General features: G+C 46.6%; 1 protein-coding gene across 1 annotated transcript; it reads right to left on the bottom strand.

Moving 5' to 3' along the window:
* Positions 1-1,385: 1,385 nt before the first annotated feature.
* On the bottom strand, positions 1,386-6,160 carry LOC124700048 (glucan endo-1,3-beta-glucosidase 7-like). Its single transcript, XM_047232244.1, has 3 exons — positions 6,091-6,160; positions 4,590-5,876; positions 1,386-1,804 (listed from the first exon to the last, which is right to left on the bottom strand). The coding sequence occupies exons 1-3, from the start codon at positions 6,158-6,160 to the stop codon at positions 1,770-1,772; spliced, it is 1,392 nt and encodes a 463-aa protein (XP_047088200.1). The 3' UTR covers positions 1,386-1,769.
* Between the last annotated feature and the right edge of the window lie 12,497 nt (positions 6,161-18,657).

The raw sequence follows: 18,657 nt of genomic DNA, 5'->3' as shown, positions 1-18,657 counted from the left end.
GATCGATGAACGACCGCCTCAAACCAAGAGCTAGATAATCCTTGATGAACACAAGAACCTTCGCAGCGGATAATGATAGATAAACGGCAGCGCCGTACCCCCGGAGGGATGATACACGTGAACACACACAATGGGGAAAACCCTAATATTTAGTCTAAACTTGTCTATCTCTAACCCTAGCCGCCCCACCTCCTTATATGAGAGAGAGGTGGCCGGCCAGCCCCTATTGGGCTGGGCGCCCCACTATGGGCCTCCCTAACTTGGTTGGACAGGCCCAAACCAAGACTGACTCGATCTATTAAAAATCCCTAATTTGTCCATATATGATAATTACATAAACTAATATAATTAAGCTGGTGGAGTCTTGAATCGGGGCTCCACATAGGCCTCCGTGCCCATATCACCCCCGCTACCGGCGCGTGCAACCCTCCTCTGCTGCCGCTGCCCCCACACGACGACGACGACGACGCCGCCGCCGGGACGGCTCTACCGTGCGGGAGCACCTCCGAGGCGGCAGTCGTCGAGGTGGCGGCGGTCGTCGTCGCCTAGGAAGATCCGGCGAGCAAAAACCCTCCACCGGCGACATTAGCGCCCCGGTGACATTATAGTCACTTCGGGGACTAATTCTAGTTTAATTTAGGTCCCTAGTTCGTAATGCACGTGCAATATGCATGTATTTTGCCTAGTATTGTACAAATTATGAACGAATTTAGCTTCATCCGATGAAATCGAGTGCGAGCGCAAAATTTGGTTTCTCGCGACGTTTGATTTCATTGAGTTCGGTTCACGTTTTCGGTTTCTGATCTGCGCCGTCGCTAAATCCGCAACCAATTTGTTTTTCGGGAGACTGAACTCGCTTTTTTCGGTTCCGAAAAATAGGGGCTCTGTTAGAGATGGTCTAAGATGGAACCTAACAGTTGCCATCCACCGTCGCTTGCGAAATCCAACGACGGGCAACTTGTTCGCTCATGTTCTAAAACCCAAACAATGCTCGTTATAGGAACAATGAGTCCATTCTAGTTGAGTGATGGGGCTTCATTCCCAGCCAGCCGATTACACTATTACAAGGCTGGTTAAGGGCTAGTGAACAATCACTAGTCTTTGAGTGTAGCAGCTCTTTTTTTTCCTTCAGCAATCTGACTGTACCTAACAAACAAGCTGTCGGGAAAGAGACGATGTTCCAAGGTGTCAATCACGTGCCTCCCGGTTGGTGGGTGTAAACCCGACAAAAACAGTTGGTCAAAGTTGAGACCTACCAAACGTTATCCCTCGAATCAACTCCACACCATCAGCCAGCAAATGGCAGTGCACGCCAGCAGTGACCTTTCCCTTCTGACGGCCGACTAAATTCAGATACCAGGCTCGAAACAGCAACAATATGCTCGAAATGGCAACAAGATCCAACTGCTCAATGCTCAGAATAAATAATTAGCTTCTTTACACAGACACCGCCCGAGCAATATCAACCCTGACAACAACTCACACATCTTTACACGGAGTCAGTACTACTGAACTGTCCCAAACCGCGCTAATAAGCACGCAAGAGCCGCGATGTACACACCAACACAACAACAAAAAGGAAGAAGAAGAAGAAGAAAAAACAAGATGAAAAATGGGCATATCTGCTAGTACTGCTAGACTGCTAGGAGATGCCTATGCACGAATGCATCCCCACACTCAACCACCGCCACATTATTTGTGGCTTTATTCGAGGATCAAATCATGGTACTCGCGGAAAGAATTGTGCGGATCGACAACCGTCCGTTGCATCATTGGCCTCCCGTGAACACGCATGAGCCGTAGCCTGCAGAAACCAAATAGAACGATGGTTATAACTAAAGAGAACGACTGTTTAACTGCTCCGGAGATAATTAAACAGAAAAGGTTGCGCTCGTGTACATCGTTGATTCAAAACATATCACTATCTGAGTCGAGGAAAACAATTATTAATCATGTAACTATAAAGAGCTGTGCAAGAAGTTCTGGGCTTGTGCAATCATGTTTGTCAGCATTGCAATCTGGCATAAATCAACGAAATGTAGACACCCAGATGACTTCACAGACGTGATGGTAAGACCTGCTACGGTAAGCAAGACAAACTTGTGCACTACCACATCACTAGCAAGTCTATAATACCACTTTCGCCGTTCTAAATTAAGTGTCGGAGATTTGATCTAGATACAGATATCCAGACACATTTTGGTGTTGTAGGTTCCCTACTACCTCCATACCGGTTTATAAGGGTATTACACACTTTGAGAAAAATCTTTAATCATTAATTTGGTCAGCAAAATATAAGATGTATGTAACAAAAATTATACCATTGAATTCAAATTCAAAAAATATTTTCAATGATATAATTTTTAGTACTCAATTTTTTTCTTGAAATGCGTAAAATCCTGTAATCCAGTATGGAGGGAGTATTTTCTTTTAAAGAAGCAACACTTAATTTGGAACCGAGGGAGTACAAATTACTAACAGTTATGTGTATGTAGTCTCCATATGACGATGTATGAGGTGTTTCGGCTCCCGAGCTCGAATGCTCTTGCCACTTAAAAAAAATAAAAAATGGTATTTTGAAGTTTTAAAAATCAAACAAAATCTATGTGCATACATACATATCTTATCCGGATAACTGCAGAGTTTCACAAGATAATACGTTGTATAACAGGCTACACAAAAATCGGCAAAATCGTGCTCTGAAAAGATTAAGAAAAATAACTCATTATTCTCCCCACATTTATCTTTTGTTGCACAGATCTCATATGAAAAGATATTTCGATGAAACTTTGGCCATACATACTAGGCATGTATATGCACATGTTTTGTTTTTGCAGAATATTTGGAGACCTAAAATGAAGTTTTTGAATTTTTTAAAAAACGAGAGCAATGGTGCCCCGGAGCTGCTAGTGATTTTCGCGCTATAACAGTATTTTTTTTTTTGGCAAAGACTGAGGTACTGTCGTACTGAAGTATTTTTGCGGCACAGACTGAAGTATTCGGGGAATCCTGCGTCAATGTACGTGGGCGCACCAGGCATTGTCAGCCGGCACATGGACAAATGAGTGAATGAAGGAACATAAGAAAGCTGACATCATTTTCGTACTCGTGCACATGTGATCACTAGTAGAAAACCCCCCCTTTAGTACCGGTTCCAAAGGGCCTTTAGTACCGGTTTTGGAACCGGTACTAATTATCCGGTACTAAAAGGCTCCCACCTTTAGTACCGGTTCCTTACGAACCGGTACTAAAGGTGCCCGCGGGGCTGCAGATCTTTTTATTTTATTTTTTTTTTCACAAAAAGGCTATTTCGTTTAATTTTTTTTATCCATTTTTTTCTAATTATTTTTCACTCCCTTTTTTTTCACAATTTCTAATATTTCCGTTAGTCTCTAACTACACTTAATCTCTAGTCAATTAGATACCCTTGGTCAAACTTCCCGGTCGGTCACCCATCCTCACACTACTCCAACACTAGCACGCTTAACTTTCGAGTTCCTTTCATCCCACTTCCAAGTGCTTCGCGTGCATGTTGTTGATAGTACTATCATATCAATCCTATTAACATGTCGGTCAATGTCACACTTCTTTATTATTTGTATTGCAAATAATTTTTTTAATAAACAAAAGTAATGATGTAATAATAATGTTGAATAAATAAATAAAATTAACTTTTTAATTTGTATTATTTTTATTTATTTTTTAAATTTTTAATATTTTTTTTGCCAAACCTTAAACCTGAAAATTTGAAAATCTTATAATTTGCTAAAAGTAATAGTAATATTCTGGGATTCAAAAAATCTTATAATTATTAATTTTAATTTTTAAAAAATAAAGAAAATATAAAATTCTAAATTTTTGGGAAAAAACTAAAATCATCCTGCTTTCATATTTTCATTTGGAATTTTGAGAATCTAAAAATTGAATTCGGATGTAACTTTTTCCCAGGATTTTTTTGATATATTATACGTTTTTTTCCGACGTCGTATGCAAAAGTTAATGCGGTTTTACCATTTTTCAAACTTTTTTTGCAAAACAAGTCAAAATTCTAATTTCTTAATTTCACCGAATAGTAGATTGCATAACATATGAGAATCTGAAAACATTTTATTTTTTTGAATTTTCTATCATTTTCATTTGTATTTTACAGAGCAAAAAAAGGCGATCCACGGGGGGAAAAACCTTTAGTACCGGTTCGTGACACGAACCGGTACTAAAGTCTACCTTTAACATGCGGTTCAGTGTCACAAACCGGTACTAAAGGTTTTCGGCTGACGCTAACCCTTTAGTACCGGTTCGTGTCACGAACCGGTACTAAAGGTCCATACGAACCGGTACTAAAGGCTTGGGCAATACAACCGGTACTAATGCCCCCTTTAGTACCGGTTCGTAAGGGATCCGGTATTTATGGCTTAGATGGATGAGAGGTTTTCTACTAGTGTGATGTGCGCAACGCAGCGCGAAATGATGCTTGCATTGCAATTCATGGTACCACTCGCCAGTCGCCATGGCGAAATGATTCGGGTGAATGAGCGATGGCCAAGTTACCAACGGTAGAAAAGAGAGAGCGTATGTAGTATTGTACTTACTGGGGTTGCTTGAGGTGAGCGTGGCTGACTGGCGGAAGTCGCAGTTCCAGGGGTGCCCGCCGGCGGCCTGGTAGAGCTGGTTCATGGCGTAGGCGGCGTGGGCGCGCACGGTGTTGGGCTGGAAGCAGGCGCCCCCGGGCTGGATGGCGGCGCAGTCGACGCCGACCTGGGAGCAGGCGTAGTCCATGTCGGTCTGCAGCTGCGCGTCCGTGGCGCCGGCGCTGGCCACGCACCACCCGGACCCGCCCTTGGGCTGCACCGACGCGCCGGCGCCGTTGCTCGGGGTCGCCGCGCCGCCAGACGAGGTGAGGCCGGCGTCGTAGGCCATGCTGAGGTCTGTGTGGTAGAGCCCGAATGAGCGCTCGGAGGCCGGGCCGGGCTTGAGGTCCTCGTCGTAGAGCGCGAAGAGGTAGGTGTCGACGGGTTTCCCCGGCATGAGCGGCGTGCCGGCGCCGGAGCGGAGGTGCGCGACGAGGTTGGAGACGTAGGCCCTGGCGTTGTCCACCGTGGCGCCGGCCTCCGTGGGGTCGCCCTTGGTGGGCCATCCGGTCTCCGCGACGACGATGTCGACTCCGCCGTACCCGGCGCGCCCCAGCGCGGACTTGACGGCGTCCACCTGCGCGTCGAACATGTTGGCGTACCTGATCTTCGAGCCGGCGTCGAGGCGGCCGGCGTTGGGCTGGAAGAGGCAGAAGGCGAGCGTGTCGGGGCGCGGGTCGGACTGGTACGCGAAGTAGGGGTAGGGGTTGACCATGAAGGGCGCGCCGGTCCTGCTGAGGAAGCCGAGGATCTGCTGCAGCTGCGCGGCCACCTCGGCGTGGAACGCGCCCGTGGAGGGCGGGTCGGACTGCGCCAGCACGGCCATGGTGTTGACGGTGGAGAACTTGATGGCCGCGGCGGCGGCGACGCCGGAGGCGACGGCGGCCGCGCGCAGGTTCTGCATGGCGGGCAGCAGCGCGGCGGCGAGCGCGGCGTCGCCGGACTCGAGCACCTCGTTGCCGACGGCGACGACGGAGATGGCGGAGGCCGGGATGAACGGGAGCACGTTGCCCGCCAGCCAGCCGGCCGCGGCCGCCGGGTCGGCGGCGATGGCGGGGATCTCGCCGTTGGCCACGCCGACGACGAGCGAGATGCCGGTGCCGGCCAGCGCGCGGATGACCCCCGCGTCGACGCCGTAGAGGCGCACCTTGGAGATGGCGGTGGACTTGAGGAGCCGGACCGTGGCGTCTGGGGATGGCAGGTTGTCCGCCACCTCGCCGTAGTTGACGCCGATGTAGGGCTCCGCCGCTGCAGGAAGGACCGGACCAAATTCAGCCATCCATCAACCAGGCAACAAATGTATCGCGCGCTATATACAGTCAATTGACTGCCCAGAAAGGTCATAAAATCGCTGCGCTTTATGGATTGATGAAAAGCTGGCGGTGCGTCACTCGATCCACAGGCTCTGGGGTCTGGCGATGGAGATTTGCTGGAAAAGCGGGGGAAAGCGAGCTTTGCTTACCGGATATGCCGAGGAAGCAGCAGAGCAGGATGGGCGCGAGGAGCAGGAGCTTTCGCGACTCCGCCTCCATTGATGCTGATTGTTCGCAGCGCTCTGATTTGGAGTGTGTCAGTCAGAGACCGGAAAGCGAGAGGGGGAAGAAAGGCAGAACCAGAACAGCAGCGGGCGAGTGAGAGAGTGAGCGTGGGACTGGAGTCCGTCAGTTAAAACGAAACGGAGGAAGCGTAGCCGAGCAAAGCACCCAAGAATCATATGCTGCGTGCTCGTACGCGAGCGGCCTAGCCGGACCTACTACGGTGGTAGGCGACCGGCGTTGCGTGGCGTGTGGCCACATGGATGGAGGCGGATTCCAGGCAAGGTATTGGGTGTGGAACGGGGGCTTGGGATTTGGAATTGGAAGGAGACGTAGTAGTACCTCCGCTGAGCTGTGGCCACGTGCGGCGGCGGGAGACGGGAGGCGCGCTCCGACAAGGACGGCGGTTCTGTGGAGCGGTTTTGCGAGAGTAGTTAATAATGAAATCATCATTTTAGGAAATGATGCGGAACTGGGTAGTGATATTGATCCGGAAGAAGCTCAACAGGCACTTAAAATAGCCGAAGCTAACTTGAGCTCAACTGCTTGCCCTAAACGACCTGCCCGATAGAATCCTTTATATGGATCATCGGTTGTTGGAAGATGGGGAGCAGAGCCGTCTTAAACTGCCTGACTCCGCGACCGATAGAATTCTGATCCAGCCGGTGTGCCTTCTCGAATGCGTAAAACCGACCTATGTTCGCAGCAAAAAAAAAAGCATTCCAGAAGAGATTGGTAACCTGAAGCTGCTAAAAGTTCTTCAACTCCCCGGATGCAAGTTATGATTTCTCGTACGTAGTCTTTCCTAGGACCATTCCAACAGGATGCTCAGAGGCACACGACGATGGGGGCGATTTTGACGAAAATACCCTCTTTTTGTGTGGCGCTCTTGTAGTCGGCGCTACAGAGTGTGGCGTCCATGCGAACCACACCACACATCCAGACTGACGTGGTGTGATCGATGCTGCGTACCGTTCCTATGAGCGCCACACATGTCGCGCTGTAAAGGCACCACACATCCACTTATGTGTGGCGGCCGAAGCCACCCATCCACCTTCCATGTGTGGCGCTCATGAGAACGGCACCGTACATCCTGCCACGTCGGCTAGTCAACGGACGCAGTGTCAACCGCGCCACGTCGGTCTAGATGTGTGGCGCCGTTCGCATGGACGTCACACAGACAAGTGTGGATCCGTTCAAAAGAGTACCACACAAAAGAGTTAGTCAATAGAGGTTCTTGTGCAGCTATCTAAAATCATTGAGGGACACACATGAGCTGCCAACAGAGACTATCCTCAAAGGCAAGATGGTAGCAGTAGATGCTCCACAATCATCAGCCATCCAACGTCATGAAAAAGTACAAATCAAGCCATGGGAGCCTCCAGATCTGAACTGGGTAAAGCTCACTATTGATGGGTCCTTCAAAGTAGAGGATGGTTCGGCTGGGGCTGGAATGATTTTGCGTGATACGAATGGGAATATTGTGTTCTCAGCCTGCCGTAATCTCTTGCTGTGTGAAAGTGCCTTAGGCTGGTGCCAATGCATAGCCTCACTCTCACCCGTCACGTCAGCTTTTTCCCTCACTCTCATCCCACTCTCACCCTACTCTCACCCCACCTATAGTGAGAGCTCTCACTTCTCTCTCTTCCACATCAGCTTTTCTCTCTCCTCGACATTAGTATTTCTTTTTCAGATTACAACATTAAAAATAATGCAAGGAAATTATTTTATTGAACTAAAATTGTTACCGATTACATCATAAAAAGAAATTACATAAAAATTTGAAAAAAATACATAATCTAGGCATTATGAGCCCACACATGCTCTATCAAATCTTGCTGAAGCTGTGTATACACCGGTGAGTCCCTCATTTCGTTGTCCATCTGAATCCTGGCTGCTAGGCTTGGTGGTGCATGGTGGTGTATTGCAGGGCCGACATTGGACTCAACGGTCTCATAGGTGTGCTCCAAATTTGTACCACGCTCATCGTCGATGATCACGTTGTGCGGAATGACACATGCACGCATGATCAACCCAAGAGTACGCCTCGAGTAGGAGCGTCCCGGAAGCTGCTAGAATGTTGAACCTAGCCTTCGAGCACTCCAAAGGCACACTCGATATCTTTGCGCCAAGCTGATTGAGCGACGGTGAACATTCGGCTGCTTTTCACTTTGTGGAAGAGTAACACCTTTCATGAACACCGGTCGGGAGGGGTAGATGCCGTCGGCAAGGTAGTAACCATAGTTGTACTCGTGTCCATTCACCGTGAAGTTCACTACGGGTGCTTCTCCCTAAGCACATCCGTGAACAATGGCGGCCGGTTGAGTACATTGAGGTCGTTGTTGGACCCGGCCACTCCAAAAAGGCATGCCGGATCCGGCGATCATACGACGCAACGGCTTCTAAGATTATGGTAGGGTGTTTGATGTCTCCCCTTGTGAATTGACCGGCAAAAGCCACCGGCGGTTCCTCCACTGCCAATGCATGCAATCGATGCTCCCTAACATCCCGGAAAGCCACGCTCCTCGGCTTTCGCTAACGACGCCGAGTATCCTCGACGAGTTGGTCGACGGCAAAACGTCTCCCCGTAATAGGCAATGATGCCTTCCACGGAATCTATCTAGACAATCTGATGTAGTTTGTCTAGCTAACTTAAGCCACTCATCTATTGTATCTGCGAGGCTCCATAAGCTAACGGACGCAAAGCCGCGATACACTTTTGTATGGGAGAATGACCGGGACGGTTGAGAGCATCAACTCTTTGGGTGAAATACGGAGAGTATTCACCCAATCTATCCACAATGCGCGAGGAAAAGGGATCGCCTCATCCGATACCTTCGCCGAAAGAAGCTCGGAGGATAGTTGCAGTCGTCGGTGAAGTAGTCCTCGAAGAGCCGATCGCTTGCACCCAGACGATCACGTCTGATGAACTCTCGGCGGCGTCGCGGCCGTCTTGGCTCCTCCTCCTCGTTCAGCATCTCCTCCTCGTACTCCGCCTGGAATGCATCGATCGGATCACCCTCTATTCCGTCGCTCGAACTCGGCCGGACGAAGACATGGCGTTGAGAGGAGTGGAAATGGAGAGTGGAGGAGATGAAATGGGTGTGGAGTGAGTGAAACCATATGGGGGTATTTATAGGGGGGATGAAATTTTAGGGTTTTTGAAGTACCAACGGCTACCCCAACGGCTAGCTGAGGTGGACGAATCAGATCGCGCCACCTCGGCTACTACCGCCCCTCTCTCGCCCGCTCTCGCCCGCCTATCGCCCGCATCTCGCCCCACTCCCGCCCGCCTACCGCCCGCTCTCGCCCGCGCTGTCGCCCGCCCCTCTCTCGCCCCGCCCCGCCACCGCGCCGCCCCGCCTATCGCCGCGCTGTCGCCCCCAACGCGGGCGGTAGCCGGGCGGCGGCGGGCGGTCACCGCCCGGCGCCCGGCCCGCGGCGCCCGCGCTCCGTCCGTCCCGCCCCACTCCCGCCCCTCTCTCGCCCGGCGGCGGGCGGTACCGCCCGCGCTGCCGCCCGCGTTGGCACCAGCCTTAGAAGCTGAAGTTCGAGCATGTCTTGAAGGTATAGAGTTGACTCTACAACATAGTCAGCTCCCCATCATCGTGGACACAGATTGCCTACAGCTGGTGTCACTGATCTCGGATCCCGGCCCTGATCGGTCCACCCTCATGCACTTAGTGTCAGAAATTAAGAGACTTGTCCGACAGTCTAGACTATGCAAAATTGTAAAAGTGAATCGCTTACAGGTTAGGGTTAGTTACTGTCTTGCAAATTTTGCAAGGACAGAGCATCGTACTTTTGTATGGCTTGGGTCTGGCCCTGATATCATGGTACAGGAGCTAGATCTCGAGCGTATTGTAGCCCTACCTGATTAATAAAATCCTCTTTTACCCATAAAAAAAGAGTTAGTCAGTAAAATAGTTTGACCTTCCATGCTTTTCCTCGCCCAGTGAATTCTCGTTAACATCGCCGGCGATGGGCTCGCTCCCTCGGGAGAGGGGAGAGAGAGCCGTTACCGCTATGCGTCACTGTTACTGTGGTGTCGAGAGACTAGGGTGCGTCAAACGGAGATACTACCAGTAAGTCTCACTTATAGTCTATTTTATTTGTTCTAGTGTAAATTGACACAAAATTTTAAACTATAAAAATGAAAATACATTAAAAATGAGATCCAACCGGGATTCGACCTTCGACACCCTACGAGAGACGGAGAGTGAGTGGTTCCTCAACTGGTTTTAGTTACTTTTTGACGTGTGGTAGATTTGCCGTGACGTTTTCGATCTGAACGTCGCCTCGTTGATTGATGATGCAGGCAACAGGCATGATCAAGGAGGCAGGGATATGTCAGTAGCCAGTGTACCTTCTCGTGCAATAACTTGTGTGCCAACCTAGATCAAATCATCAGCAACCTTCGTCGTCGAAGAGCCCGTTTCACTCGAAAGACTTGCACAGAAATTTTGTAGGATTCTTAGGCCATTTGATTCAAAGGACTGAACATCCAAAAATTTATGGACTGCCTTTGTACACTGCCATCCCAAAAGAATCTTTTTAGCAAGAGGTTAGATCTCTTAAAGAAAATTCATGCGTGTCTATGCAAGTATAACATATGTACTCAATCTCTTTAAGAATCTTATACGTTTTTTTTTCTGTGGAGCAACCAAACGACCTTTTAAAACTAGTTTATGTAGTGTTTTATGTATTTGTAGGATCACACATGCCATGACATACTACTCCCATGTTTTCCGTATTCTTGGACTTTTAAAATCCTTTGGATCGGAGATGCCCGGCCTGTGATCATTTTTCCTTGAAATAAGCATTTCCAAGTTTCGAAAAATCTGGAAAAAAACATGTAACTGCTAATGTATCCTATAAACATGCAAACTATCAATTGAAAATGATGTGTATTATTGGGCTACACAAAAGTGTGGATCTGAGCATCACATTTTAAAATATCCAAAAATTATTAGATTTTGTTATTGTGTGTAGTAGCCCATAATAAAAATTGTTTTGCATTACGTTTTTGCATCCTTGGAGGTTATATCATTGCCAAAGTTCAGTATTGTTTTCAAGTTTTTCTAAAACATGCGGATGTGTTTTTTTTTTGAAAATTTTAATATGGAGATCACTGGAGTTCATGTGTAAAGAACTTTTCGATCTCTACATCCATATATATACATACCATTTCACGTGCCAAAGAATTCGGACATATGTAATGCTCACAAGATCCCATTTTTGAGTAAACCAGATCCTTTTACATTTTTTTTTATAGAAAATAGCGTATGCCTCACTTCGATGTAGACATCAAAATTTCCATTTTTTTTTATAAAATAGGCTGTGTTTTAGGGGAGCGACTACTCGCAGATACTTGTAAATATAGTCAGCTGCCCACTTGAGGAGTTGAGGAAGGGGCGACATGTGCCGGCAGGAGAGTTGTGCAAGTTTGTATGGCAATGTTGGAGTTGCCCACCAAGCAAACTAAGCCAACTATATTCTGTTTGTTGTCCAATGGCAGGTTTCGTGTGCCAAAGAATCTTTTGAAACACGTAAAAAAAAAAAGAATCTTTTGAACGGAAGTGATCAGTTCACGTTTACTTTCCAAATTTTACTTAGGATGCCTATTAGAATATTAAGCAATTTTTCGATGAGTTAAATAACGGAAGCAGCATTGCTGATGCAGTAGTAAAGTCATACGATGGACTAGATATATCTAGCACATCTGTATAAGGCCCAAATACTAGTGCCAGCAAAGAAATAAGTAACACATATGTGTTGATCGGAAAGGTTGTCATTGCAGCAGCAGCATTGTCATTGTCGCCAATGTTAGTGAATAGGGTTTATTTGTACGCCTGACGGTGGTAGTGTTTCAGTCAGCGTGGAAATAGTCAAACGGTGGCACCAAGATGTTCACTAAAAATCTTATTGGCTCTCTTTCTATGCAAAACCTCAAGAAACAAGGTTTCGAAGGCCTGAAGCCGCCGCCTCTAAAGGAAAAGCCCTAGCCGCCTCCACTTCAGCTTCCTCCATAGATCGATTCCCCCTCCTCCGGTCGGCTTCACCGGCGTCGGGAGGAGCGGGGAACCCGATCTATGCGTGGAGTTCGTAATAAAAGTAGTTTTTTTAGTAGTCTATGCTAGGGTTTTGGTCGCCGTTTTCTTGTTGGTTTCCCCGCAATGGAGATGGCATCGTCTGCAATAAGTGATCTTCGGCCTTTCGTTCCACAACGAGATCTCCTTCCCGACGTCAATGGTGGTGTTGAAAGATTACAATTATCTAGGTATGGGTGTTCAGATCTTGCTTCGCCAGATCGATCTTGGATCTTTTCTCATGGTTGCCACGAGGAGGATTATCCTCGCAGTTTTTGTCCCGATTGTTACGTCCTCGATAATGGTGATTCGTACTCTCGGCTCTCCATCAACATCGACAAGGCTGATCGGTTGTTATTCCCTAACATATTAGTGTTGGTACTCTTGCCGATATTGATTAACTACTTTAATGGTTGCGCGCATACACGTAGCCTTGGCATTGTGACTCAAATTAAAATTATGGGAAAACTTTCATTGGTATTTACAGGTCTATAGTTTGTTATCTATCTTTGGTCGCCTTCGGGAAAGTACAAGATTATGTCTTGGAAGAAGAAAGAGTTTGAAGACCTCGAAGATTTGCTAGTATCTTTTAGACTTTATTTTGTAATTGCTGGAGACAGCTCGTGTATCTCTACCATGTACTATTTGTTATTATGAATATATGTGGTATTGATTGTCAAAAAAAAGGTTTCGAAGGCCTGCTTTTCCTGAGAATTGTGCATGTGGTCGCCGAGATGGAGCATAAAAACAACACAACAAAAAAAGACTTGACAATGAAGAGAGAGTTCTCGTGAGTGTTCTACATCTGTACGTTTGTTCTATCTTGTAGAGTCCAACGACGACATGAAGAAAATGCAAGTGCCACGTGGTGAAAGAAGCAAGGCACGCACACCAACACAATATTGGTGCACCAATCGCATATCTAATCTTCCACCTATACTTTCTTGATTTCAAACTCGATTCATGCGACCTGCGTGTGATGCGAGGCCAGTTGGGGAACAGAGGAGGAGCGAGTGAACTGCTCCTATACACTCACTCAGTGGTAGTAGTTGTAAACTGCTCAAGTTTCGAGTCATTTTGGCTCACGAGCACTAATGCTCTCGCCGTATTAGAAAAAAATTTAAAAATTATATTTATAGGTTTTATAAAATTATGGAACGAAATTCTAAAAGTAGATGATGATATATCTCTACTACTATAGTACACGAGTTTTTGAATTTGGATTAGCCATCTACAACCATACAGAACCAAATAGTAGCCGTTGATTTGCCCCGTTGGGTGAATATCTACCATCCATCAGTATACAACCCAGTTGATCTAACGGCTGAAATTTCGTGGATTCGCTTTGTACGGACACGCGCCAATCAAGAAGTTGTAGGACTTTCTAGACTTATCGTGGGTCTGCCTGCTCCCTCTGCCATCCCCCAATTCTCGCCGACCCAGTCGCAGAGCCGCTCGGCTGCTGCACGCAAAAAGCAAGCGCAGGAGCAGCGCTAGCTGCAACGCTGCATCAAACCACCTTCGAAGACCCAGTTGCATGGATGGGCAGCTCGCAGAGCAGAACTCCGGCCAGAGCTGCCATCGAAGCTGAGTATGAGATTGGTGCTGTCCGTCAGAGCAACGCAGCATCCGCCGGCGGACCGGGTCCTCTGCAGGCCCAAGCTCGAGGCTGCCCGTCGGAGGAGATGCCGCATCCGCCGGTCGTCCGGGTGCTCCGGCCGGAGATCGAGCCATCCGTAGCCATAAGTTGTCCTGGTCCTTCGATCTATGGAGATTCAGATCCGTTTCTTAGCCTTCCATATATCTCTGCAACCCCACCCCCATCCCTGCATGGGCATTCAGCCGGCAATGCACACAACAATTCGCTGATTCCATGGCTTGATTTGGCAATATCCTGTGAGGTTAAGAAGAAACGGCAGAGGATTTTTTTTGATTCGATTTCATCGGAAGATGCCGAGGAAGAGACAGAGAAATACAGTTGTTTTCTGCCTGGATCCAGTACACGAGACGGCCAACTCTGTAGAGCTTTTTACTAGGCCAAAAACTGAATAAACGACTGCACTTGCTCTTACAGCAGTTCAGCACATTGCCTCATTTTTTGTGTGTACTCTCAAGTCAATGTCTGGTATTGTTGTACCCCTAAATAAGAATTGAAGATTTTTGTTTATAAATAGCAATGAGTATCTTATATATGTGTTGTTTTATTTATCGATTTTATACTTTTATTATCACTGAGTGAGCGCAAAAAAAAAGTTAAGGTGTGTCTAGCCTCTAATTTTTTCAGCGTTTGCCACTAATCGGTAACAAAGTTTTTGCAACAAAATTGTTTGATCTAGCTCTATTTATTTTCAGGTCCGCATAATCAACTTTAAAAGTTTAGCCAAATCAATAACAACAAACTATCACCGATCTTTCGCAAGACTCGACCAAAATGGCTGGTAATGAGGCGAATAGCTCCTAAAAAAAGCTGCTTTCATAAACGAATTTTGCTTGTATTATTAATCTTTCGAGATCATCGAGATTGGTGTTTTGGAACATGGAGACGTATGCTCCCTTTATTTTGAAATGCATCTCACACATATTTTAAAATTTCAAAAAACTAACATAAAATTCGCACACATCTCTACGTGATACACGATCACCGAGTCGTTTCATGAAAAATCGATTTATTATGTGGCGTGAGTAAAAAAATACAAAATTCAGTGCTAAAAATAAAAAATCACTAGATAATGTTTCTCTTTTTTTTACATAGACCACAAAAAATATTGTTTTTTCATGAAACTTGACGAACACACACATATTGTGGAGAAGTACGTACTTGTACATTTTTTGTCAAATTTTTTTGACACTTCAAAATATTATTTTTTGGTGTAGAGAGCATATGTACCCAGGAGCCAAATTGATTTTCTGGGGATCATAATTGTAAAGCATGCACAATATTTTTAAACTATATTCGCAATCTTATCTTAAAACTTGACGTGCATAGCACGTACCTTCTACTAGTCCCACTAACATGCCAAATCTCAACTTCAAATGTTTTGTATTCTGACTTGCACAAAAATGACATAGTCTGTCATTTTTAGAGATTTGAAATCCCTATGCTCAGATGTACAATTTTGTTATTTTTGTGTAGCTCAAAATACACAGTATTTTCAATTGAAAATTTTCATGATTATGAGATACATTACTAGCTATATCATGATTTATTTTTAGAATTTTTTAAAAACTATAAATATGAGTTTTGATTTTTTTTAATAATAAGAGCACTGGTGCCCATGTGCACCAAATCTCCGTCCCTCAAGTTCTCTCTTCACTAGCATTATAAGACTAAACTTACTGCCACTTTCTGCAGCTCTCAAGTTGATGAAACTTTTAAGATTTCAAGATTTGATAATCTACGTACAGGGGCCAAGACCCCTAAAATTCAACAGTGTCATGCTTGGAGCTAGGGAGCTTTGAGACAGGAGACGTCTGAAATTAGTTCATCTATGCGAAAATATTTCTCCGAACTAACGTTTCATCTGCAGCAATACAACTATACAAGCCAGGTAGTATAGATGAGAAGAAATGAGCACCGCGTTGGATATGCACATACGTTTTTGAAGCTCCGTGATCTCAATCAGCCTGAGAGAGCGAGGAGCCGAGCGAGCGTGAGGGATGAAGAACAATGCCCCTTGGGTGATTTTCACTTGTTTTTTAAGCGCTCAGTTTATTGCTTCAGGTTAGTGGAGCTTGATCTGAAAGACTGGAACTAAAGCGAGGCATAACCTTTTTTTCTTCCAAGTTTGGACTTGCTACGCGAACGGAGGAAAACGGCGTGCCTAGGCGATGACCGGCATCCATGTACCCGGAGCGAAAGCAAGTACTTGTGAAAAAGATGTAGTAGGACATATTCGTTCGCGCGCTCTATCCGTCCAAGCAAATATCTGTAGAACTTTTAAAAATCGCTGTAGACCTGTAGTACTGTACTACTTTAGCATCAAAATACCACTTTGAATCCGGTTCTGTACGACAGCTTAATCTCGGCTGCGAACAGCCGAGCAATGCACATGTTAATTTCAGCACTAAGATGCAGTTGATGCCGTACGGACGTTTTAAGGCATCAAGTATTCAAGTTACTAATTTCCTCGCCTTTTGAACACGGTCTCGCATCAAGACTTGCCTCATTGGTGATTACTGAACGAAGTTTGGTCTGTTCATCTCAATCTAGGCAGACAAGCCAGTCACAACTAGGCAACTAGCTAGCGGAACTGCGGAAGCCAAGAAGAGTTTAAGGGCATCTCCAACGGGGCGATCCATCCCGCGGCCGCGTCGATCCGGACAAAATCCCGGCCCAACACGGGGACGCACCGCAAAAGCGGACGGCCGCGGCGTCCGGAACGACGCAAACCCGACCCAAATCTGGGCCGGGTTTGCGTGGCTGCGGATGGCACGCGGCGTCCTCGCATGTTCGCCTGGTCCGCGTGGCTGGCCCACCTATCGGTGCCCCAGTCCTATTAAATATGGACTGGGGAAGGGGACTGTCCGTATCCAGTCCCCACTCTCCACTCCGGCCGCACGCGCGAGCTCGAAGCTTCCGCGCCGCCATGGTCCCGAAGCGCGAGTTCGAGCCGTCCGCCAACGACCATGAGGCCGGCAGCCACGGCCAGTCGCGCCGGTGCCGTTCGCTATGGGGCCGCCGGGCGCCGTTTCGAGCCGGAACAGCGCGTCGCCGCCGGGGGGCGTCGTCGTCATTGACGCCGCCGATGACGAGTACTACTGGGGGTAGTACTGCCAGCGGTCACCGTGCTCGCAAACCCTGTCTAGGGTTTCTTTTTTTTTAGTTTAAAGCCCATATAGGGCTTTCTTTTGTGTAAAAATTGCCCAAAATAGGGCTAAGTTTAACTAACCAGTAGTTTATATTTATTTGTCGTTGTTTTTATTTTTCATTTTCATTTATGTTTTTTTATTACATTTGTGATGCGTCCGCGCGTTGGGCGCGGCGTGCGACCCAAACGGACGCGGGCCGCTGTCCGGGTGTCCGCTCGGCCACCCAAATGGTCCAAAACGGACAGCCCAGCGCATCCGTTTGGATCAGCCGGTTGGAGATGCCCTAACTGCTGGGGCTACATGGGAACGTAGCGAATTTACTGGCGCCGGTAGGTACAGCAGTGTGCTAACGTCATCCATGTGTTAATTTAGTTTCTAAAAATTTGTGAAATATGTCTAAAATTTGTGAAACATGTTTGAAACATGTGAAAAAATATTTACTATTCAAAATATGTTTCACAAAGTTTCACAATTATTGCACACGTATTTATGAAACTTGTGAAATGTTTTCTACTATTCAAATCTATTTCAATTATGTTTCAGTTTTGTTAAAAAGGACATAAGTAGTCTCACCAATCTCAAAGCTAATCTGCGGTAGATGACACTCCTACACATACAGTTGCCTTTAAAAATAAATTTTCGGGGCTACATGGCTAGTGTTCCATTTGTTGCAGCTACTCTGTAAAGTGACTAGTACACGACATGTCACAAGTTGAACATTTTGCAAAGTTTTGGTGCAAAGTGCTTTGTGTAGTCGTCGTGAACCTCCAACCTGCGCACGTAGAACAGCTTCTATGGCTACCATAGTTCAGCGGCCCAATCTATTTGGGGCATCAAATATTAAATGTGCTTGTTTTTATTCGTTTGGAAAATGCCATAGACATGAAAATGGCTGCTCAACCATCTTTGTCCGCACGGGTCGGGGACAACCCAACGATCCAACGCATTTAGTCCGCTCTAGCCATGTTGATTTGTTTTTTTTTTTTCTATTTTGGCTAATTTAGCTAATCACATAATCTACACAAATAAGTACCGAAAGAAAGTGTAAAAAGACATAAGTTTCATAGGAAATATAAAACTATGATAGATATGTACGATCACAAATCACGTTGGCGGATGATGATTTGCTTTTCCTCGAACTAAGCCCTTTGTTCCGCCTCCATAAGGATCAAGTAGGCAAGCATGATCCGGCTCTCCTCCGTGAGCAACTTGGCATCGGTCTCAATGGTTTGGATTTCCATAGCTCTCTGTGTGGGGTCTATGAAGGTAGGACATGCCGGCCTCTTTCTCAGGGTGCCACTTTTCATCCCTCTTGGCTAGCGCCTCCTCCTTTCCTTCTCCGTCATCATCATCTTCACGGTCTCACTCAATGCAAGTGTGGAAGTATCACACTTGAGATCAACCTTGGTGGCTTTGAGGCCCTTGGCCGAGATGGAAAGACACTAAGGTTGTCATTCTTGAGACTTTTTTGTAGGCCTCATAGCCTACGATCCACTTGGGGGAGCTCCCTCCAACAATGGATCATCGTGTATGACTTTTATGAATGATCTTAAAGTAGTCCAAAGTCTGGGGCACCTGATGCATGTAAAATGCATA

This window comes from Lolium rigidum, chromosome 3 (genome assembly GCF_022539505.1).
Source record: "Lolium rigidum isolate FL_2022 chromosome 3, APGP_CSIRO_Lrig_0.1, whole genome shotgun sequence".
Taxonomy (NCBI): domain Eukaryota; kingdom Viridiplantae; phylum Streptophyta; class Magnoliopsida; order Poales; family Poaceae; genus Lolium; species Lolium rigidum.
This window is presented reverse-complemented; position numbering and strand designations above follow the sequence as displayed.